Here is a 19,596-nt window from a genome sequence, read left to right as displayed (position 1 = left end):
GAAACTTGGCACAAGTCAGCTTTGTTGCTTCTTTTTAGATCACACCTTTATTTCATTTAAAAAATAATAAAAGCATCAACAATAAAAACTTACTTAAAAATCAGTTTCCAATCCAATTCACATGCAGACTGGAATAAAGCTAATGAATTACATGCCTATCAATACGGAAGAGTAATTTTTTTCAAAAATTTTTTGTAATATGTTGGGATTTTTTTACTGCTTTCAAATAAGTGTTGGTTTCAGAATTTCTAGGGAGCTGCAATAAAATCAATATACTAAATCAGCTTCCCCCCTTTTCTTTATATTCAGAGTGAAGAGTTCCACATATATACACAGTATTGCACCAATTATCCAAGGTAGGAATACCTTATTTTTGTGTGTGCTCTTTCCCTTTTATCATTTGAAAGGTGGTGAATAGAGAATGTGACCATAATGCTTCAGACTAACATTTAATCCAAACGGTATGCTTTACTGTTTGTGGATTATATTAGTAAGGCAAAGAGGATGAATGCTTCCTTGCCCATTAGAAAATGCAAGCAAGTAATTTTATGCTTATTTTAATTATGTTGCATGGTAATCAGTTATTTTGAAAGCAGGATGCTAAGACTTGTTACTTGTGTGGCATGCATGCACGGCAATCACAAGTTTGTAAACTTCACAGAACACTCCTGTTTATCTTGCACAAGAAATGCATAATGCTTGAAGTTGATCCTAAGCAGGCAGTCACTTGTAGGACCTATCATGCATCCAAAGCTGTGGAATTCTGTATAATATAGGATTAAAATAATAATAATAATAATAATAATAATTCTGAGAGCTTTATTGATTTGTTTTACAGGTCAGTGGCTGTACTTACCGAATGTATGAGGAACAAGTCCCTGGCCAAGTTTTTCAGAGAGAGACAAGAAGCTTTACAACATTCTCTACCTTTAGGATCTTACCTCTTAAAACCTGTTCAGCGGATACTCAAGTATCACCTTCTTTTGCACGTATGTTGTCATTTTAAGTGCCTCCTCTTCAGATAGTCAACAGGAACCTGGCATGGGGTGGCAGTCCAGATCAGCAGTGTGTTTCACACTGGGCCAGCAGCTGCTCTTTATTCAAAAGTAAAGTGCCTAGTTTGAAGGAGGCCTGCTGAAGAGTGCAAATACTATAATGTGTAGCTAGGCTTTTGTGCTGCAGTCAAAAAAACAAGCAAGCACAAACTTTTTGATGAAAGCTCATATGCCAGAAAGAAGTACTGTAACCTAGCCTTCACCCTGACATGCTAGGCTTCTGCAGATGTTGTATTTCCAACCCTTCCTACCCCTGTCTCCATCTTTCTCCCCTCCTGTGCTCATCAAACAGCTTCTTTTCTGATGCTGCAGCTTCTTCAGAAAACATGCAGTACAGACCTATACATATTTTCATAAAAAGAGTGCAGTGCAGTCCTGAAGAGAGCCAGTGTGGTGTAGTGGTTAAGATCGGTAGTCTCGTAATCTGGGGAACCGGGTTCGCGTCTCCGCTCCTCCACATGCAGCTGCTGGGTGACCTTGGGCCAGTCACACTTCTCTGAAGTCTCTCAGCCCCACTCACCTCACAGAGTGTTTGTTGTGGGGGAGGAAGGGAAAGGAGATTGTTAGCCTCTTTGAGACTCCTTAAAGGGAGTGAAAGGCGGGATATCAAATCCAAACTACTACTACTACTACTACTCCTCCTCCTCCTCCTCCTCCTCCTCCTCTTCTTCTGTACATCTTTACATACTGTGCTCATTGGGGCTTTTGCACTAGCTGGTGTGTTTAAAAGTGCAGTTTCAATTCCAGACAAGGGCAGCTGGTGAGGAGGGTGGGCCTGTATGAAGTCATCTAAGCCCAACAAAAAGGTTCCCCCCCCCCTTTTTTGCATGCATGCATGGTGGTAGAGAAAGTACATATCTCTTCCTTTCTTTCCCATGGTTTTAACAATATTTTCAGAAATCTGGTTTCTTTTTAATGGTTATCATGTGCTTTCAATTAGGAGATTATACCCGTAACTACATTTCAGAGTCCAGAAATTTTAATCTGTAGTGTCTGCCTAAGTCTAATGCTCGGATGTAATTATCAAACTGAGGTTCTGTAGCCAAAAGTAGAGGCAAGAAAGCATACTGAATGACTGACTCATTTCTCTTATTGAATGCTAATAAATTCTGCTTTGATAGCTGCTACTATAACACAGCAGAGTAATGCAGTTGCTGTAAGGATGCCTATATTACTTATGGCTCATGAAATCAAACACAGTCCACTAGCCATTTAGGGCAGCCCATCAAAGGCTCAGCAAGCCGCCTATTTTTTGCAGCTTGCTGGAGACTTCAAAAATGGCCAGAATGTCACACACCTGATATGCCACAATACGTATCTGGTGGCCTTGATCAGTCACAAATTGTATGTGCTTGCTGTTAGCAGAGGATATGCCAGTCTCGTCCAACTTTTCTGTCTCCATCCCAGTATAACACAGTGCCTTTACATTATCAGGATCCTGGAATCATGAGGGGTTTGGAAAAAGGGAAAAGAGACATATACAATGGAGGTGGCTATCAGTGGGGAAATGGGGCTGAAGGAAAATCTCTCGAGTGCAGAGTAAGGGGTTCTATGCTGCATATTTTATAGACCAGGGAACTCTGCTGTAGAGACCAAAGAAGTGAACTGCAGTTGGGAGGAGCTAAGTGTCAGATTATTAACTGTAGTTTACCATCAAAACATTTTTGCAGACCTCTAGGAGTTGTAAATAGTTAAATAGTTCCCTCTTCATTGGCTTATTTACTAGGAGATAGAAAACCACCTTGACAAGGACACTGAAGGTTATGATGTGGTTTTAGAAGCCATAGATACGATGCAGAGAGTGGCGTGGCATATTAACGACATGAAGAGGAAACATGAACATGCTGTCAGGCTGCAGGTGGGTTGACAAGTTTTCCATATCAGTAGTTTTTATCTTTCTATCTGGTTTTTGGTTTATATAGATTGGGCACCAGCATTCTAAATGGCTATGGTTTTGCTTTCCTGTGCATGCTAACAATGCTAACATCTTTTCACATATGTGGAATTTGATCTTCCTATATTTTAAAGCATCACACTCAACCATGGCAACTCCCAATTAATATTGTGGGGTGTGTTATCTGTTACCTGTGAAAGTACCTTCAAAGTGTGCTTAAAAGGTTCTTCTGAAATCTGTGTCTGTGGAATGTACAAAAGACACAATTGTGCTTGCAAGCTTTCTTTGGAGAGATCAGAACCCAAATGTAAATCTTCCTTCTCTGTCAGAAGATGAAGTTTTGCTTGTACACCCACCCAGCTTCTTTGCAGTCAGTGATTCATTTGTAGTCTTAAAAACTTGTTCACATGGCTTAAAGGTAAAGGTAAAGGTACCCCTGCCCGTACGGGCCAGTCTTGACAGACTCTGGGGTTGTGCGCCCATCTCACTTAAGAGGCCAGGGGCCAGCGCTGTCCGAAGACACTTCCGGGTCACGTGGCCAGCGTGACGAAGCTGCTCTGGCGAGTCAGCACCAGCGCAGCGCACGGAAACGCCATTTACCTTCCCGCCAGTAAGCGGTCCCTATTTATCTACTTGCACCTGGGGGTGCTTTCGAACTGCTAGGTTGGCAGGCGCTGGGACCGAGCAACGGGAGCGCACCCCGCCGTGGGGATTCGAACCACCGACCTTTCGATTGGCAAGCCCTAGGTGCTGAGGCTTTAACCCACAGTGCCACCCGACTGCCCAAAACATCTCACAAATGCATATTTCCAAGTTGTGGATTGGTTCAGACATCATATTGGACTTCTGCTTATTTGAAGAAATCCTATAGGTGAATCCATTCACATAAGCAATGCAACTCTTAATTTGGGTGATATCTGAGACTCTAATGAATATAATTTAAGTTGCTGTGGTTAACGTTTGTAAGTTTCAGGCATACATCTTGCATTGATAATGTAACTAAAGATACTGCAAGGACTTATGTGAATTCAAAGAGCAACCATATGCAAACTTACAGTAGGTTAACAGGAAGTATACAATTGCAGGCTGGCTGGAAAAGTTGCTAGTACTTTCCACTTCTTGTCTACTTCAGAGACCCTTTGATCACATAAGTTGTTTCTCACATCTTGCACCATTATAAAACACCCTCCCCTTCTTCCTATTCTTTTCCATATAGTGGCCCATCTATCCGTCTAATGTCCAGCCTTATGGCTTGCTAAGAACTCTCTCCTTGTGCCAACCTTCTCTCTTGCATCATCTCTAGGGGACCATGTAAGATAATCAGATAACAGTGCAGTGCAAATTGGCTGCATGTCATAAAATACACATCTGCCAACTCTGACATTTAGAAATAGATTTTTGTTTGCCTATCATATGACAAATGCCTGTATGCTGCAACGTACCGTGAGACAGCTGTAGTATTTCTGTTGATGTAGAACAGGAAAGGCAAACTCTCTGCCTGGGGACCTGATCCACACACATCCATGCAAATGGTCATAAGCTGCATTAGAGTTCTGAAACCACATGGAGGCCTGCTTCCTGGTCTAAGGACCAGTTTTGGTCCACAATTCCTGTGGTGGTCCTGCTGCCATTTCTGCTGCCCTGAGCTCTTCCTGTATGTGTGGTGGTGCAAATATGTGTATGAGGGAGAGCAAATGTGAAATGGTTATGCCCACCTAGGCCACTGCTAGGGTGTGGCCCTTGGAAGGTAGGTCTACAGAGAATGTGGCCCTTGGTTAGTCATCCCTGAGGTAGAAGCAATGCTTTTTCACACTGTTGATTAATAAGAGGAACATGATAGTGGCTTCATTACACAGCACTTGCCATGTGATATTTCCCAACATTGTGTTTTTGATGTGCTTGCTTCATTATCCTACCCTCCTCCCTTTTTTCAGGAGATACAAAGCTTACTCACTAACTGGAAGGGACCGGACCTTGCTAGTTACGGCGAGTTGGTTTTGGAAGGAACATTCCGCATTCAGAGAGCCAAAAATGAGCGCACTCTGTTCCTCTTTGACAAGCTGCTGCTCATTACGAAGAAGAGGGAAGAGACTTTCACCTACAAAGCTCATATCTTGGTAGGTCTGTTTGTACTTGCAGGGGGAGGCTAAGGGAACAAGCAGCCCAAGGGTTGCAAAGGAGAGGAAATGGACTATGTCCAAATGTCCAAAATATAAATACCCATTCTGTGCACAAGATCTTCCTCTGACAAGCCTTTCTCTGTGTTGCAGTGTGGCAATCTCATGCTAGTGGAAGTCATACCAAAGGAGCCTCTGAGCTTTAGTGTCTTCCATTACAAAAATCCCAAGATGCAACATACTGTTCAGGTATTTAAAAGCCATAACATACTGAATGCATTCTGAAACATGTTATTAAGGATATAATTTTCCTGATATGTATCCTGTGTATTGTAACTGAAGTTTGCACCACGTAGATAGTATTCCACTTCCAGGTTTGTGCAGGAAAACCAGGCCCTATTTCCTATGATCTCAATCTATCCAATTGCCGCCTTCCTTTTTGAAGGCAGTAGAATCCCAAATTAATGCGCTCATGCAGTGGGAACATGAACTGCTTTTAATACCCTAAGGGGCAAATTGGACATGCACTTAAAAATGTTGCACCAATGGGGAAATTTTCCTAAGATTGAGAGAGAGAGCAATGGTTTTCATTCTGATCTCTATGGTCTCTCCCCTTCCATCCAGCTGGCTCCATGTTATGATTTGGGCTCCCTGGCCCTGAAGGAAAGAAACAAAAGATGCAACTGCATTCTACCTGTTTAAGTGCATACCTAGTTTGACCCTCAGCTTCTGTTTCATCTTTGCACTTTGAGAATTAGACAAGTAGGGATTTGGAAAATGCATGTGTGCCTGAAACTGATAATAATATTTTGGAAACCCTTTATTTCACTGAATTTTGAACAGTAGGCCTCAATTCTGATCTTAGTTAATTCTTGGAGGAGGAAACCACAGGTCAATTTTAGAAAAGTATAGTGAGGTCAATGAACATTACTGTGACTTGGAAAATAAAATAACTAATGGGATGAGTTTTGTGGGTGAATAGATACAGATATATATAGAAACAGTGCTTGCTTCCCATTCTAGCAGACCTCTTCAGGAACAAGCAACCCAGCCTGCCCTACACCACACAGCATGTTATACTGGTTATGCAGAAGTAATTATTATCCTGCCCAAACCACTAATCTGCACAGGAGCAACATTATAACCTCCTAGAAGGGGAAAGACAAGGAACTAGGGCATGCAGACACACAAGACACTATTACAGCCTGTGGTGTTCAGCTTTGCTGTCTCACCATTTTCATGTTACTTGCCAATTGTGTTAAATAATTAAATTTGGTTTTATAAATTGTTGTCAGCTACCAGACATAGAATAATATTTAGAAATATACTAAAAGCATTTTATTCTGATGGCCATAGAAGGATGTAGTGGAGCCAAGGCATGACTCTCTCAGATGTTGCTGAACTCTTGGGCAGCATGGCTGGAGATGATGGGGATGGCAACAGATTCCCCATCTCTCCCCTATCCCATCCACTGGAAGTCAGAGCCTTCTTCACACTCAACCCTTGACTCTGCTAAATTTATTGTCTGGTGTTACCTACCGTCACTCCTTCATGTCTAGCTATAACTCATTGCATTCTTGCAACTTGTAACAGGCCAAATCACAGCAAGATAAGCGCCTTTGGATTCTTCACTTGAAGAGATTAATTCTTGAAAACCACCCTGCCAAAATCCCAGCTAAGGTAAAATATTAACAACTGCCTTATTTGTTTGTTTGTATTTCGATTGATTGATTGATTGATTGATTGATTGAATTTATATACCACCCTGTATACGGAGGTCTCAGGGCAGTTCACAGAGCAAAATCAAAATACAAAACCACAAAATATATAATCAAAATAGAAACAACAACCCAATAACACCCCCACACATTTTGTTGTTGTTGTTGTTGTTGTTGTTGTTGTTGTTGTTGTTGTTGTTAAAAAGGCATAGGATGTCTAGCAAATCAACCAAAGGCCTGGTTAGAAAAGGAACTTTATTGCTTGGTGCCTTTTTAAGAGTGTGGATATGTTAAAAATAAAATATGTGTATTTTTGTCTTCTGTGATAGATGCATCTGGGTAGCCACATCATGATAACAGCACATGAATTGCATTCCACCAAGTTCACTTGAATCAGGGCAGTTTTGAAACCAATTTTGCCCTTCAGGTTCTAGAAGGTTTGGTGTGGTGGTGCACCAGCCAAGGACCCAGAGTCTGGGGGACTATTGCTGACCTGAGGTGTTAAGCAAGTTTATATAGTTTATGCACAATATTTGTTTTTATTTTTTCAGGCCAAGCAAGCAATTCTTGAAATGGATGCTATCTGTAAGTATATTTGCATATAACTATTCACTTGCATTTTAATTTTTGTTAATTAAAAAACTTGGGAAAATACGTAATAGACAACTGGATGCATTAATCTTAGCTGTCACAATGTTTTCTGGTTCTGGCTCAGAGCTTTTGAATAAGAACGTGGGTGAGACTTTTAGATACTTTCCCTCTTGTACAATTTGTTTCAGTAAGGTAGATACACTAGCCACAAACTCAAACTTCCATGTGTCTAAACTCAAATCTCTAACATGGATCACTGCCTTGTCATGACGAAGGGGCTTGAATAACTCAGTGAAGCTATGAGTTATGCCGTGCAGGGCACCCAAGACAGACAGGTCATAGCCGAGAGTTTAGACTAGATGTGATCCACCTGGAGAAGGAACTGGGAAACCACTCCAGTATTTTGCCAAGAGAACTCCATGGACATAAAAAAGGAGAAACTTTGAGAAGGAAGTGAGAGTTTCCAAGGCATGCTCTGGTTCATGAGGTCACGGAGAGTCGATTATGACTAAGATGACTAAACAACAACTGGTTTTGGCAACAGTGTTGTTCAGTGTGACTCTCTATTTCCCTTAAATAAAAGATTGGCAACCACAAACAGGATCAAAGTTTTCTGCTTATGAAAGTTTTGCCAGCTCATACATCACCTTGTGTTTTGAGATTCTTAATAAGAGCACATTAAATAATTAATGATGAACTATGCTGTCTTTTCAATTCATTTTTAATATCACCCTTCCAAGGGACTGCTATTATGCATGGAGAATGTCTTCTCCAAAATTGTGTGTGGAGTGAAAGACATTTACATAGCTTGTATGTTGCTACCCAAGACATTTCCCAAGCATCCCTCTCAAAGCCATTCACTAATATGAAATAAAGCTGAAAAGTATCCTTGGGAACAATCAGGGGGCATTCTCAAATTGTTCCCAGGTGACTCCAGCCTAGGCATAGGCAAACTCGCCCTCCAGATGTTTTTGGACTACAATTCCCATCACCCCTGACCACTGGTCCTGTTAGCTAGGGGTGATGGGACTTGTAGTCCCAAAACATCTGGAGGGCCGTTTGCCTATGCCTGCTCCAGCCTTTAAAACCAAGCCTGCTTCTCCCTGCATTGTCCTATTCTAGGTTTTGTTTGTGACGAAGCCTTGAGAAATGTAATGCTGCAATCATAAAGTCTTCTCCAAAAGCTCACCTGATGTATGAAGTCATACTTACATATTGTTTCTCTAATTTCTTTATAGATCACCCAGGATTCCATTATAGCCCAGAAGGAGAAATGAAAGCATCGAGTAATTCTAAAGAAGGAATCGCCCCACAGAGGGTGAGAAGGAAGTCAGGTAATAAAATATTTTGTTGTGTGGTTTCCTATAGGAACATTCTTTTACAGTCAAGTCATCCAAAAAGGTCCATATACTTCCTGGTCCGCCACCATCAGAAATGTGGTGAGTTGTGCTGTGCCTTTTCAATAGCAGCACCAAGCCCTGTGGAAGAGGTAGGGAAACTGTGGTCCTCCAGATGTTAGCAAACTACAACACCCATTATTCCTGACCATTGGCCATGCTGGCTGGAGCTGATGGGAGTTGAAGTTCAACAACATCTGGAGGCCACATGTTCTCCATCCCTGGTGTAAGCCCTGTTTTGAGAACTTCTTTGCCTGGACTGACTAACACATATAATTTGGTGTAAAACCGAAGTCCAGGGCAGTCCACTAAGTTTTTCTGGGGTGTTACTGTTTCTCTTTTGGCTGCTGTTGGTTGTAGTTGGGTTTATTTAGGATACTTTTTTATAATATATTTTAAATCAGGAGACAGCATAAACATTTTAAACAAAAGCACATGTGTTCTTCCCGCAGAACCTTCATCCAGAGCCCATAAAATCATAAAGCCAAGTGGTGAGTTACAATGTGTCCTGTATGTGATATTATGCATTAAGTATTACAAATCATATGGCACCTTTAAGTGTTCGATTAAGTCTATGTAAATAAAAAAACAAAACCCTGTTGTCCTGGGAAGGAGTTGTGTTCAGTCTCTTGTCAGGGAAGAAATGTCAGATTTGTTAAATATCTGACACACAAAAATAGCAGCCTTTGAAAACCAGCAGGCAAGGCTTTCAGTTTTGAATGCAGGGGGAGTTTTTCACATGGGATAAATTTATTACAAAAATGTTCAAGCATGCTTGCCTTATCTATTAATAGGACCCATGTTAAACGCAGTACTTTGGTTTATAATTTCCATTTTAATGTCAATAGGTGTTTTAGACTTAAACCTGTTTTTCACAAATGAGGAACATAATTTTTTTACTAAGTGATACTTAGGATTGTTTTGTTTTTTGTTTCCCACTAATAATTTCAGAAATGGACCCAGACACAAAGAAGGTAAGCCATATCATTCTCCCCACCCCCAGTAGCTTGAAAGTGATTTTCGAAAAAGTTAGATTTGAAGTACTGAATACTTCTTATAACTTTAGAACAGTTTGTTTACCCTTTTCCACTTACGATTGTTATCCATGCCTGCCACCTACTGGCTGTCATGGTCTTACCCTTCTTTACCTCCAGTTGTGCACAACTGCAAACAATAAGCTCAGGGTTGGCATACAGCATTTTATACCTGAGGCAGGAAATCTGAATATTCTCCCACCTTTCCAAACCATAACATGCAAACAATCCACCTGGAAGATCTCCTGTTCAGTCGCCATTGAAATGAATAGAGCTATGCAATAACTTGATCAATTATGTGCCATGCGTCAAACATGTCTGTCTCCCGTTTTGCCCCCCTCAATGGTATCCCAGCTCTGTTCCCTGCTGGGTGTCGTGGTAGTGCAGTTTTGAAACATAACAAAGGGTGGGGAAAGAGACCAAAGAGACTAAGTAGTGCTGCCTACCACATACTCTCTTGATTCCTCTAAGCCAGAAATTGGCCACCTATGGTTCTCCAGATGTTCCTGGACTACAGCTCCCAGCATTCTTGACCATTGGCTGTGGCTGATGGGAACAGGAGCCCAACAACATCTGAAAGGCAGCAATATCCCCACTTCTGCACTAAACTCGTGGTCATTTCACTTCCCTTTTAGTGCTCCGTGTTCTGATATTGAGCCACAAACATTTCCTATACATCGGTGTGTCATCTTCAGAAGGATGTGTGTGTCTACTACTGAGAAATAAAAGCTATGTGAGAGATGATTTAAAAAGAGACCAAATACATGATGTAGTAATAATAATTAATAATAATAATTTATTTATATCCCACCCTCCCCAGCCGAAGCTGGGCTCAGAGCGGCTAACAACAGTAAAATAATACAACATTCTAAAATCATTTCATTCTAAAATCAATTCAAATCAAATTAATGGCAACCATTGGGCTAGAGTTCTGTGAGGATTGCCAAAGGAGGGGGGTCAGGCTGTGCCCTGGCCAAAGGCTTGGTGAAACAGCTGTCTTGCAGGCCCTGCAGAAAGATGTCAAGTCCCACAGGGCCCTAGTCTCTTGTGAGAGAGCGTTCCACCAGATTAGAGCCACAGCCGAAAAAGCCCTGGCTCTGGTTGAGGCCAGCCTAACCTCCCTGTGGCCCAGGACCTCCAAGATGTTTTTGTTTGAAGACCATGTGTGGCTTGTGCGTGTGTGCACGTTTATATATGCATTTATTTGCATGTTTATGTAGATGCGTATGTGTATATATATGTGAATGTGCTACACACCCACATCAGAATAGCTGCTGATCTAGCTATAGCTTTAAAATGAGAAGGATGGGACCTGGTGCTTCATATAAATATATATTTTCCTTCCAAGCGGATCAGTATTGAAGGAACCCTGCTATCTCAGGCTGAAGCCCTCCTCAATCCTAGGAAAAAGTTTTCACTGAATCACAAAGGACTGGACTCCAATGAAGTGGCCTATAGTAGCGACCAAGAGGATAACGCCCTCACTGGTGTGATGGATCAGACTGACGCTGACGATGAAGAAGAGACTGAACAGGTAGCCAACTTGCTTTGTGAAATGGAAAGATGAACAGTAGGGTGTGTGTCAGATATGGGTACATAAAGGATGAGAATTACTGGTGCTTGAAGGATTTATTTCTGTTAATTCCAATGTGAACCTACCTGATCCACACTTCCCAGATTGGAAGTGTGTGAATTGGAATGTAATCATTATTTGGATTTTCATTTCCCCAAATTTTGTGATGCAGTTTTCTGTTGTTGTGGTTGTTGTTATTTAAATTGCATTTTTAAATCACGTGTTTAGATAAACACATTTAAAAATGCACACACACACACACACAGAGAGAGAGAGAGAGAGAGAGAGAGAGAGAGAGAGAGAGAGAGAGAGAGAGAGAATTTTCATGCCGGGAGAGAAAAGGGGACATCATCTTCTCTTTGCAGTGCCTTCCTCATACTGAAAAAAAATATTGCATGTGTATATTTATACACAATATACACCACTTGTGTATGTTTGTACAAAATATTTTTACATGATTATTATTTTAAAATAATAATATTATTTTGAAAAATAGTAATAATCCGATACATTTTTTGTGGAAATTTCTAGAGGCCTGTCAGTGCTCAGGCAGCCTTTCTGAGCTTGTAACAAGTCTTGCATATGTTCCTAGCCATTGTACATTTATTTGAGAGGAAAATACCACCACCCAAAACTTCGTGAAATGTAGAATCCTCATGCTTTCAGAGTGATGGCATTACAGCTACCATATCAATCAGAAAGCAATGTCTTCCAGAATACTCTTCCTGGAGCCCACCATCTACCCTGCAACAAGAAAAATATATGACAAAGGTCAAAAACATTTTGTGTTAGCGCACTGCCTTTTGCTGACCTCTGTCAGCTTAGGAGGCCCCACCAGAGAGTCCTTTCCACTGTAATAATGCAGTATCTTGTCGAACATTTGACATTTCTGAGACTTGGCTTTGGCTGAAGGCTTTCTCTGTAAAGGATTATGTGTCATCATACTGTAACCCTTCTGTTTTCTGCAGACCACACAACAAAATTCCCAGCAGAAACCAAAGGGAGGCCGCAAAAGGTTAAACAGTCAAGTTGCTGAAAATTTTGAGAAACGAAGAAGTGTTAATCTCAGTAAATGTGAAATTCAGGTACAGTCTTTATGGAAAAGTGGTTGTATAATTTGTCAGCTTAATGTATTCAGTGGTGTGAAATAAAATGTCTTCTTTTGCAGGCGTTTCAAAGGAGGTTTTAAGGAGGAGCCTTCAAATTTTGCTTTTAAAAAAGCCAGGAAAATAATGCAGTGCACCCCTATCCCTGGTTTCTTGAGAGTAAATCCCGCTGACTGTGTTCAAAGGGACTTACTCATTTGGGCTCCTGGGTCTTCTGAACCATCTGGAGGGGCCTGCAGACAAATGCTTGTGAATGGCTAGGGTACATGAGAGGCAGAATGGATGGTTGATGAATGGAGTATGTGTTTGTGCATGGGGTTTGTGTGAGAGATGAATGGATGATGAAGGGGGGAGAATTAAAGGCAGAAAGAGAAGGAAAAGAGGTGTCCGCACCCACTTTTTGTCTTGGTTCTGTCCAGCACCAATATGTAGCACCCAGCCAGTTTCCCTCAAGGAAATGAGACTCTCAACTTCAGTAAAGGTTGCCCTCCTCGTATATGTGATTACGATTCTGCATGTTTGTTAGATCATAGACTAATAGTGTGCTCTGTTTCAAAACTTCATAGAATGCAAAGGAGCCTGCAAATGAAGCACCTTCCCAGGTCAACGCAAAGCTTTCATTTTCCTGCGGTGGAGGTGGTCATCCATCTCGGCAGTTTGCACCACAAAACAGCTCATTTATGGCGAATATTTTGGGCAGAACAGATGCGGTGAGAAACATCTGGACAGACCACCAGATTCGGCAAGCCCTGTTCCCAAGCAGACGCCCCCCGCAAGAGAACACAGAGGACGAAGATGATTATCAGATGTTTGTACCGTCAGAATCTACATCCAACTTGGTTTCCATTGGCTGTGAAGAGAGAGAGTCTTCAGGCCGCCCTTGCAGCTGGCACGTAGGGCTAGCTCATCAAAGGGACATTTCTAACTCTAACTCTCACAGAATTGTGAGGCGGGCCAGCAGTGCTGGGGAAAGTAAAACTTCTCCTTCTGGTTCAAGATACAGAAAAAATGACCTTGGTCAGAATGCTACTTGGAATGAAATAAAAAGTTCCAGGAGTGACACAGACAATCTGCAGGTGTACCTAGAATCTTCAGAAGAACTGACTATTGATGACATAGATCATGTCTATGACAATATAAGTTTTGAAGATTTGAAACTAATGGGTCTCACTCGTAGGGAAGCGTCTGACCGTGCTCCACAAGGGTCAGCTAGAGACTCGCTTTATGAGGCTCAGGACCAAGACATTGCTTTCAATAAAAGACAGGCACCTCAAAGCAGGACCTCTATTTCTACCAGCAGAAATGAAACTACTCCCAGGAGAGGAACTCCACCTGTAAGCTCTCATGATCTAAGGATCAGTGAGGAAAATATCTATGATACCATAGTCCTCCCAGAGCAATCACTGACAAATTTCAAATGTGATCGCCTTAAGTGTTCCAAAAAGAGGAGTTTTCTGGGTCTGGAAACAGATTTTGCATGCTGTGACCACCTGCGGCAGTTTGTTTCTGAAGAAAGCCTCCATTTCAGTGAAGATGAAAATCCCTATCATTGTGTTCCATTAGATCATGATTATTTGAGCTTAGTGGATAGCTCATCAAACTCTGATTCACATTCTCACAAATCTGCTGCGGACAAGTTATCTGAGGAAGTGGATGAAATATGGAATGACCTGGAGAATTACATCAAGAAGAATGAGGAAAAGACGAGAGACCACGTCCTTGCAGCTTTTCCTGTCTGCAAAGATGACATAGACAACACTCCTACTAGAACTACTTGTGAGTTAAATAAAGATGTGGGATATTCACTCCCCCCTCTCTCACTGCCAGAAACACCTGTTTTCCCAAAAGCTTTGCCCAACAAAGTTGCCAGGTTGAGTGAAGCCAACCTCAAATTCGAGGAGGAAGCATCGCTGTGTAAGGAAACACCATGCAGAGCAAATTCCTTGATGAGTCTCAACAGATCTCCCCTCTCCAATGAGAGAGCTTTTGTCGATAGTCTTTATGAAACTGCCAGTAGTATTCTGTGCAGTGCAAATGCAGAAAGTACTGACAATGAACTGGATGCTGTGGATAAAACAAAGAACCGGGTCTTCACAATGGCAAGACAGTACAGTCAAAAAATTAAGAAGGCAAACCAGCTTTTGAAAGTAAAAAGCCCAGAGCAAGAGCAACTTCTGAGCCGGCAACATAAACCAAGGCACAAGGACTTAGCAGCCATTTTGGAAGAGAAGAAACAAGGAGGCCCAGCCATTGGTATGCTGACAATGTTGTTGTTTTAAACCATTCTTACACTGAATACTTTGAATGCCTTTGGAGGAGGTACACACAGGTAGCTTAGCAGCCCATGCATGTCCCCCTTTACAGAGAAACCCCTAGTTTGTGGATACTGTAGGTGTGGGCCTGGCGGCGGCCAGCATATATAACCCCCCACTCTCCCTCTGTGATCTTAATTGTATAATAGTAAAGGGTAAAGGTAAAGGGGACCCCTGACCATTAGGTCCAGTTGTGGACGACTTTGGGGTTGCAGCGCTCATCTCACTTTATTGGCCAAGGGAGCCAGTGTACAGATTCTATTAGAATCAACAGGACTTATTAAAAAGATGCGTCTTTACTATGCTATAAATGTAATTCTCATGTTGCAGCCTTTTAATAATATGCAATGCAACTTTGTTTTGACCATTGTGTCTTCTGTCACACTTTTCTTTAGGTGCCAGAATTGCTGAATATTCCCAGCTCTACGATCAGATTGTTTTTCGGGAAACCTCACCCCAAAAGACCAGTTCTCAAGACCCATCAAACGTAAGGTATTCTTCACCAGTGTCAACATCTCAGTTAGCTGCGGAATGCTTCAGAGCAGAGGACTGGTTGCACTCAACATACAGTAATGTGGAACTATCAGATTTCTCTCCCTGGTCGGAAGTCTCACACCTGAAGGCCAGAAGCTCCCCTTCGGAAATGAGTGCAAAGCAGAGACAATTGCCAGCGGCCTGTTCAGTGCCTTCCCTTCAGACTCCTCTTCGCCCGCACATTCCTGCACAAAGGTGGAGCGCAATTATAAGTCAGCCTAACAAAGAGAACTTGCACCACAGTCAGGTTTTTAACTCTTTAGGAAGACGCGAAAACAATGCAAAGTCACAGATGTACAGCAGGTCACAATCATCTTCCTCTATTGTGGCCAGCAAGTCTGGGGATTCAATAAATTATCCACATGAAATGGACAAGAAGCAGCTGCATTCAGACAGGAACTTTCTCTCTGAACACTATAAAGAATCTGTGCCAGGCGCCACCCCAGGACTTGCAGCATGTGATGGAGCAAAGCAGAGCCTTGAGAATCGCTCTGAAATGATTCTGCAGGATTCTCAAAAAATTCTTAGAGTTAACAGAAACTTGCTCTCAAATGCACAAATTGCTACCCAGAACTATTTTTCTAACTTCAAAGACACTGATGATGGAGAAGGGGATGATGACGACTATGTTGAAATAAAATCTGAAGATGAGGGCTCCGATTTAGAGAGTTTCTACAACCAAACAAAACTCTCGGATCCAAACATAAATATACATTGCGCCGCTTCAGAAACTTGTAGTGACAAAAATATGCCCCTGGCTCCTGCTAAGGCATCAGACTCTTTCCTGGCCACATGTAGTGATTCAGATAAATTGAATGATTACCTATGGAGGGTACCATCTCCTAATCAGCAGAACATTGTCCAGTCCTTAAGGGAAAAATTTCAGTGTCTTAGCTCAAGCAGCTTTGCTTGATTTTTTTTATTCCTAACATTATGCCTTAATGCTGACAAAGTTATAATAGGGCTGCCTGTACTGGTAGTGTACATTGTAGTGTGTATATTTTAACTATCATATAGTGAGAAATTTAAAGTGACTAGTTTTGCACTGTCAAGTTATTGACTGGCTTTATGTTGCAGGCAGATTTCTGGCTAGCTTTTCCTTGCTTTTCCATTCTTAACAGTGTCCCCTATGCTGAAATCATGGCAATGATTTATGAGAGCCAGTCATGTAGGCCAGAATTCTGATTTTGTTCTAGGAATGGCATTAATGCTGAAAAGCAAGGGGGGGGGGAACTGGCATATTATGTGAAATGTGCAGTGAAATATCAGTGAAAGATAAAGAAAGAGTACTCTCAGGTTTACTTGCTTAAAGGACTGCACATATATTTTCATCAAGTGAGGTATGAAATACTGTGATTGGACTGAAGCTTATTGTTGTATTGTCACTTAACTCCAATAGCGTTAAGATTCCCTCCTTACTTTTCCAAGTAGGTTTGATAAATAAAATGTGCACTTGTTGTACAGACCAAAATGGAATCTGTGGGATCAAGCAGCAAAGCACCTTTCTCCAATTCAAGCCTGCAGGGTAGCTGGAACTCCCTGTTTTGGAAACAATTTCCTGACACTAGTAATTCAAACCTATATATTACTGAACACAAACTAGAGATAGTTCAGGCCCATTTAGCTTAAAGGGATCCCCCTGCCCCATTTGTTTAAGTTGGTATCCTTTTATTTCAATACACTACATTCCTTTTTGTCTCCCTTTTATCACATGAAAGTAGTAAGCAGCCCTAATCAGATGTTTAGTACCCATAAATGCCAAGCATACGAAGGAACACTGAGATAGCACAAGCCGTTATCGCCATCTAAATACCGACACACATGCTGGCCATGTCTTGGCATCCATCTGAATAGGTCCATCTGTATGCAGGTATGGCTCCCTCCACAGAGCTGATTGATAGCTGTTCCTGGGGCAGGAGCTGTTCACTTGCATATCCATGCTCACATAGCCCAACCTTTTAGACTGATGCTTATCACACATGGGCTGGGAGAACATGAAAGGCACCCATGTCTGTACATTCTCAATAATCCCTTCACAGATTTGGTACGAGCAGGTACCAAATACCTGAATAGAGTTGACTCTTACTGTTTATGCTGCTGTGTATTCTGTCGTCTTATTTTTTGCATAGCTTTAGCTTGGAAGCAGTAGTGTTTTTACTTGAAAAAAAAATACGGTGTGCAAACACACAATGTTTAACCAGTTTTCAGATGAAGGACATATAACAGTGATATAAATGAAATTGAAATGCATTTTGCCAAGGATGGGAGTTCTCTCTTTTCCACTTAAAAGCACTCCACTTTGCTCTAGCACAAGGCACAGTAGCCCTCATACATTTTAGAATGTCAACAAGTTGCTTTTACAGGCATTTTTTTGACAAAATCCCACAAGTGATGAGTGTATATTCCATTCTACAAAAATAGATACTGAAAGCTTTGTGGTTTCTGAATTTATCTGAACTTCATGCAACAAATGCTTTTTAATTTTTTAAATACTACTTCAAGAATGTTGGGATTTTATTTCTGGTTTACCACGATCTCAAAATTTCTTATACCAGGCTGTCCCAGTTACATAGAAGAGCTGACTGCAATTCAAGCTATGTCTAGTAAAATAGATTATGACTAATGCAAGTATATATTAAATAAGCAAACTTCAATTTTTATTTAATAAAAATGTAAAATAATGTAAATAACAGTAAAAGAAATTAATTTGAGTGCATTAACAATAGGCACATTTAGGTTCCTTTGTAACGACAGAGAAATTTTGTTAATCTGATAAAATAATGAGATATATGCTCAATGGAACACATAGCTTTGTTAGGAACAAGCAATAATATGTTTGGGGTACTTTCTGCTTTGCTGGCAGAAAAGCAAACAGCTGAATTCACAAGTAGTTGAGCCCTGGAAAATGTTTCCATAAAAACAAGGGCAATACTGGTTTTCAATTCTCAAATGAGCTGCCAACCTTGTATCTAGTTCATGCTTTGTAGGGAGCTTGACTTACGCTGTCTAACATCTTCAGTTGCCATTTCCCCAAAAATACCAGTTAGAAAGAAAAGTACTCCCAACAAAAGAACAGATCTAGATTTTATAAATAACTACAGTTCCTCATGTAAAACTTATGTAGCCAAAATAGCAAAAGAATGCCATTGTTAACCTGGTTTGAACTTGGTAAATGAACAGTTGGAAATACCATGCATCTTTTTTTCCTGAAGACACTAATATATATTCCTTCATATTGTAACACAGAAGGTTAAATTCACTTTGTTGCACAGCCTTCTCAAATGAGCAGAGCAAATTAAATATATAAATTTTCTGCAGCCTCAGGACAATACAAATGTGAATGGAATCAAAAGCAGCTGTTTCTTGGTACACAAAAGGCGAGTTCATTTGAGGGTCTTCTTCAAGACCACCACCCACATTGTAGGTTAGTGGATCCATTTTACCGTCTGAACTCTCCTGAGCACATTACTACATTCATGGCAGTGGGTAGCACAAAAGTGTAATGTGAGGGCACAGTAGGGAAATAGCAGCCATTACTAAAACTGGAACAATAGAGCCAGAGAATTAAGGATGCAGCAGAGGAGTCAATATGACATGTGCTGCAAATTAGATAGGTCATAGCAGACTCATCATATTTTTATTAGTTTAAAGGTGGATTTCTCTTTTCTTTTTAAGAGTCATACCTCTCTTTTGCAACTTTTTGTAAAGAACATTTGAAAGGAGGTTTATAATTTTTAACCATGTAACATTGTTTGTAAAATACTCTGGTTTTAATGTATTTCTGTACTATTTGTTGATAGTGTCAGCATGATTATACTGGACAGGGTTCACAATGAAGTCATTCTGGATGGATTCACACTGCGTATTTCCTAATTTCTGCAAATCATTTGTTAGCATTTTATTCTACTGGTTAGAGACAACCTCTACATTGCACTTTTTTCATGTAAGGAGTCTTTTTTTAAGGAAGATGTAAAAAATGTATGTACATGTAGAATATTCTTCAGTAAAGCTTTTTCTCATTTTGTTATGCTTAAAAGCTGAGTTTAAAGCATGCCAAACCTGAAAATATGTAAGTAATAGCTGCTTGGGGTGGGGGGGGGGAATAAATACTATTTGCAGCAAAATTGAAAAAGAAAATGCAGTCTGTTTTGTTAATTAAATGTTTCACACTGTGCAGTGTACCAAGGGGATTCACCCCTTTGCAACTCTTGCCACTGCCTCCTTTACTTGGCTTTTATCATTTACTGAATCAGCTGGGAAGGGCC

The 19,596-nt window shown here is 40.9% G+C and overlaps 1 protein-coding gene across 3 annotated transcripts in view; it reads left to right on the top strand.

Moving 5' to 3' along the window:
* Window positions 1-18,146, top strand: part of PLEKHG1 (pleckstrin homology and RhoGEF domain containing G1) — a 101,891-nt gene extending 83,745 nt beyond the window's left edge. For all 3 annotated transcript variants that reach the window (XM_081905122.1, XM_081905123.1, XM_081905124.1), the window contains 14 exons: window positions 310-356; window positions 839-989; window positions 2,782-2,913; window positions 4,884-5,066; window positions 5,220-5,315; window positions 6,660-6,746; window positions 7,336-7,369; window positions 8,614-8,709; window positions 9,225-9,263; window positions 9,724-9,746; window positions 11,155-11,340; window positions 12,348-12,464; window positions 13,052-14,738; window positions 15,193-18,146. In XM_081905122.1, coding sequence (XP_081761248.1) covers window positions 310-356; window positions 839-989; window positions 2,782-2,913; window positions 4,884-5,066; window positions 5,220-5,315; window positions 6,660-6,746; window positions 7,336-7,369; window positions 8,614-8,709; window positions 9,225-9,263; window positions 9,724-9,746; window positions 11,155-11,340; window positions 12,348-12,464; window positions 13,052-14,738; window positions 15,193-16,244 — 3,930 coding nt within the window. In that variant the 3' untranslated portion in view covers window positions 16,245-18,146. The remainder of the gene's footprint in view (window positions 1-309; window positions 357-838; window positions 990-2,781; window positions 2,914-4,883; window positions 5,067-5,219; window positions 5,316-6,659; window positions 6,747-7,335; window positions 7,370-8,613; window positions 8,710-9,224; window positions 9,264-9,723; window positions 9,747-11,154; window positions 11,341-12,347; window positions 12,465-13,051; window positions 14,739-15,192) is intronic.
* The last annotated feature ends 1,450 nt before the right edge of the window (window positions 18,147-19,596 follow it).

The sequence above is a fragment of the Podarcis melisellensis genome, assembly GCF_964234715.1.
Source record: "Podarcis melisellensis genome assembly, chromosome: 3".
Taxonomy (NCBI): domain Eukaryota; kingdom Metazoa; phylum Chordata; class Lepidosauria; order Squamata; family Lacertidae; genus Podarcis; species Podarcis melisellensis.
The sequence above is the reverse complement of the archived record's forward strand: the minus strand, read 5'-3'. Positions and strand labels throughout refer to the sequence as shown.